Source organism: Neltuma alba, unplaced genomic scaffold, assembly GCF_004799145.2.
Source record: "Neltuma alba isolate B1F8T4 unplaced genomic scaffold, ASM479914v2 tig00011277_pilon, whole genome shotgun sequence".
Classification (NCBI taxonomy): Eukaryota; Viridiplantae; Streptophyta; class Magnoliopsida; order Fabales; family Fabaceae; genus Neltuma; species Neltuma alba.
Genome location: NW_021635987.1, coordinates 474,794 through 477,672, shown reverse-complemented (window position 1 = coordinate 477,672; position 2,879 = coordinate 474,794). Strand labels below are relative to the sequence as shown.

Sequence of the window (2,879 nt, the reverse complement as noted above, 5' to 3'; positions counted from 1 at the left end):
CCTTTTTGACTCTTGCATGATGAAGAGGTATACCCAAGTATTTGCCAAGGTCAATAGTGCTAGCGAAACCCAGGAGGTTACTCAGTTGTGAGCACCGATTATGATTCACATTTTTGGAGAAAAAAACTCTCGTTTTGCTTTGACTCACCTTCTGCCCTGACATGTTACAAAATTTGTCCAAATAGTTTCTAATAACCTCCACCTGCTCCACTGAGGCTTCCGCAAACAAGATGAGATCATCCGCAAAGAAAAGATGCGATAAAGGGGGGCCATCCTTTGTCAACCGAATTGGTTTCCATTGATTCTCATGAATAGTCTCTTGGATTAAATGAGCAAGCCTCTCAATGCACATAGCAAATAGATAAGGAGAAATTGGATCCCCTTGACGTATTCCCCTGGAAGGAGAGAATTCCGGTGTCTTACTTCCTTCCCAAAGGACTTGCATTGTGGGAGAGGATATACATTGGTGTATAATATTGAGGATACTAGAAGGAAACTTGATCTCTCTTAAGCATTCCATAATGAAGTCCCAACTAAGTCTATCATAGGCTTTTTCAAGGTCAATTTTAATTGCCATGAACCCTTTCTTTCCTTTCATAGAATTCATGGAATGTATAACTTCTTGTGCAATAATAACATTATCAGAGCCCGACCTACCAGGAACAAAACCACATTGGTTAGGAGAGATAATGTGGGGCAACATACCTTTTATCTTGTTCACAAGCACTTTCGTGATAGTCTTATAAATAACATTACAAAGACTAATAGGTCGAAAATCACGAATAGTCTCTGGTTGCTCCTTCTTGGATATAAGGACAATAAGGGTCCCATTTATACTCTTAATAGAGATGGGATTATGAAAAGCATCCTGTACAAACCTCACAACCGACGGGCCCACAAGCTTCCACTAGCTTTGGTAGAAAGGTGCATTGAACCCATCTAGCCCAGGAGACTTAAGAGCTCCCATATCAAAAATAGCTTGCTTAATTTCTTCTTCAGAAAAGAGACTCCCCATCACATCTAGCGTGTTGTCATCTACTTGGGGGTAAGAAAAACATGTCTGATGCTCACCACTCCTATTGTTATCGTCACAGAAGAGATTTCTATAAAAGTTAAGAGTAATATTTTTAATCTCTTCTTGGTCAAAAATCCAAGCCCCTTCTTCATTCAAAATTGCTTCTATCTTATTACGCTTTCTCCTAAAATTGGCTTTGGCATGAAAGTACCGTGAATTTCGATCTCCCAACATAAACCAATCACTCTTAGCTTTCTGAGCCCACATTAGATCCTCTTGAAGCAAAATATCTTCGAAGTCCCTCCATAACTTCTGAAGGAGGTCGTTCATGGCAATCTCATTCACGCACGTATAAGAGATACTATTTAATCCTTCAATACGATTCAAAAGTTGTCTCTTCCTCCTTCCCAAATGCCCATAAACATCTCTACTCCAAGTGATGATGCGAGACGTAAATTATGCCATATTTTCAAGCCAATTTGTTTCCACGTTCCATGAGTCTCTAACAAAGGACTCGAAGTTTTCATGCAAGGTCCAGGATGCTACGAACCTGAAAGGGACTTCTCTATGATTAGGGCGAGCCTCTTCGCTGTTGAGCCTAAGCCATAACGGATGGTGATCTGATTTTAAGAAAGGAAGATGAACGACAGAAGCATTTAGATAGGTTAACATGAAATCAGAATTGACAAGAATCCTATCCAATCTACTCTCACATCCATTTCTTCTCCAAGTGAAAAAGGGGCCTTTACACCCCATATCAAGTAGATTCATATTAGAGACCCACTCACTAAAGTCACGATCCACACAACTTCCTGTCCGAGAAAAAGAATGTCTGTCATGCATGTGGAGAGTGGCATTGAAGTCTCCGCCAATACACCAAGGACCCGTCACTGTGTTGCTAATATCCAAGAGAGCACGCCAAACTACTCGCTGTTTAATAGGATTAGGATGGGCATAAACAGCTATAAAGAAAGTTCTCTGCGTTCTAATATCCAAACACACATGAACAAACTGATCGTGGGTTCCCAAAATCTCAAACTTCCAAGAATCATCATTCCATAGAACCCATATACCACCACTGTATCCTTGAGCATCAACAATCTCAAAATTAGTGAAACCGAGTCTTTTAGCAATCCTCCTGGCCTTTTCACCTCCTGTTCGAGTCTCTAAAATAGCCAGAAAATCTAACTTGTGTTTTTTACAGAGCTCACCAATTAGGCCTGGAAAGGACTTACTCCCAGTGCCCCTACTATTCCAGAATAATTCATAAAGATATGTTGGTGGCAGGTTAGCCTGTAGGGCCATGACTAAACTCAAAGGTATACCCCTCATTACTTTCTTCGACCGTGTTCATAGTGGTCAGCTTTGATTCCATATAGGTAGCCATGTTGCTACCTACGTACTGGTTCTCATCCACTAACAGCATATTAGACTGCAATCTATTGGGTTCTGTCGTGGCTGAACTTGGCCCACCCTGTTTATGTCCAATTTGCCCCATATCCTCTAAAAGAGCAAATGGGTTTTTGGTTAGGATATGAGTTGGGTTTTGCAGCAAATGGACCTATTTAATAGGTTCTCTAACATGGCTCGGCCCAGTCTTGTTCTCCTTACCTTTTTGACCTTTAATGGTAATCATATTCCTTCTAGTATTTGCTTGCATCACAGGGACCCACTTTTTACTATTGGTAACGTCTTTCCCGAATTTTCTAGGGTCGACATCGGTACCAGTGATAAAGCTTGCCTTTTCTATTTCCTTATTTAAGGACCCAATCTCCATTGACCTTGTCTCTTTCAGAATCTTCTCTTGATGATGCAATCTAGATGCTTTCGGTGCATGATTATCCTTCAATCCCGAAAAACCAGG

At 40.8% G+C, this 2,879-nt stretch overlaps 1 protein-coding gene across 1 annotated transcript; it reads right to left on the bottom strand.

Annotated features, from left to right (window-relative positions):
* Positions 1 to 1,471: 1,471 nt before the first annotated feature.
* Positions 1,472 to 2,320, bottom strand: LOC114711105 (uncharacterized). The gene has a single exon (XM_028895456.1). The coding sequence runs from the start codon at positions 2,318 to 2,320 to the stop codon at positions 1,472 to 1,474; it is 849 nt and encodes a 282-aa protein (XP_028751289.1).
* Positions 2,321 to 2,879: the final 559 nt, after the last annotated feature.

Bases quoted from the DNA above. Each gene is read 5' to 3' on its own strand.
- LOC114711105 (XM_028895456.1), bottom strand. From the start codon at position 2,320: ATGGCCCTACAGGCTAACCTGCCACCAACATATCTTTATGAATTATTC.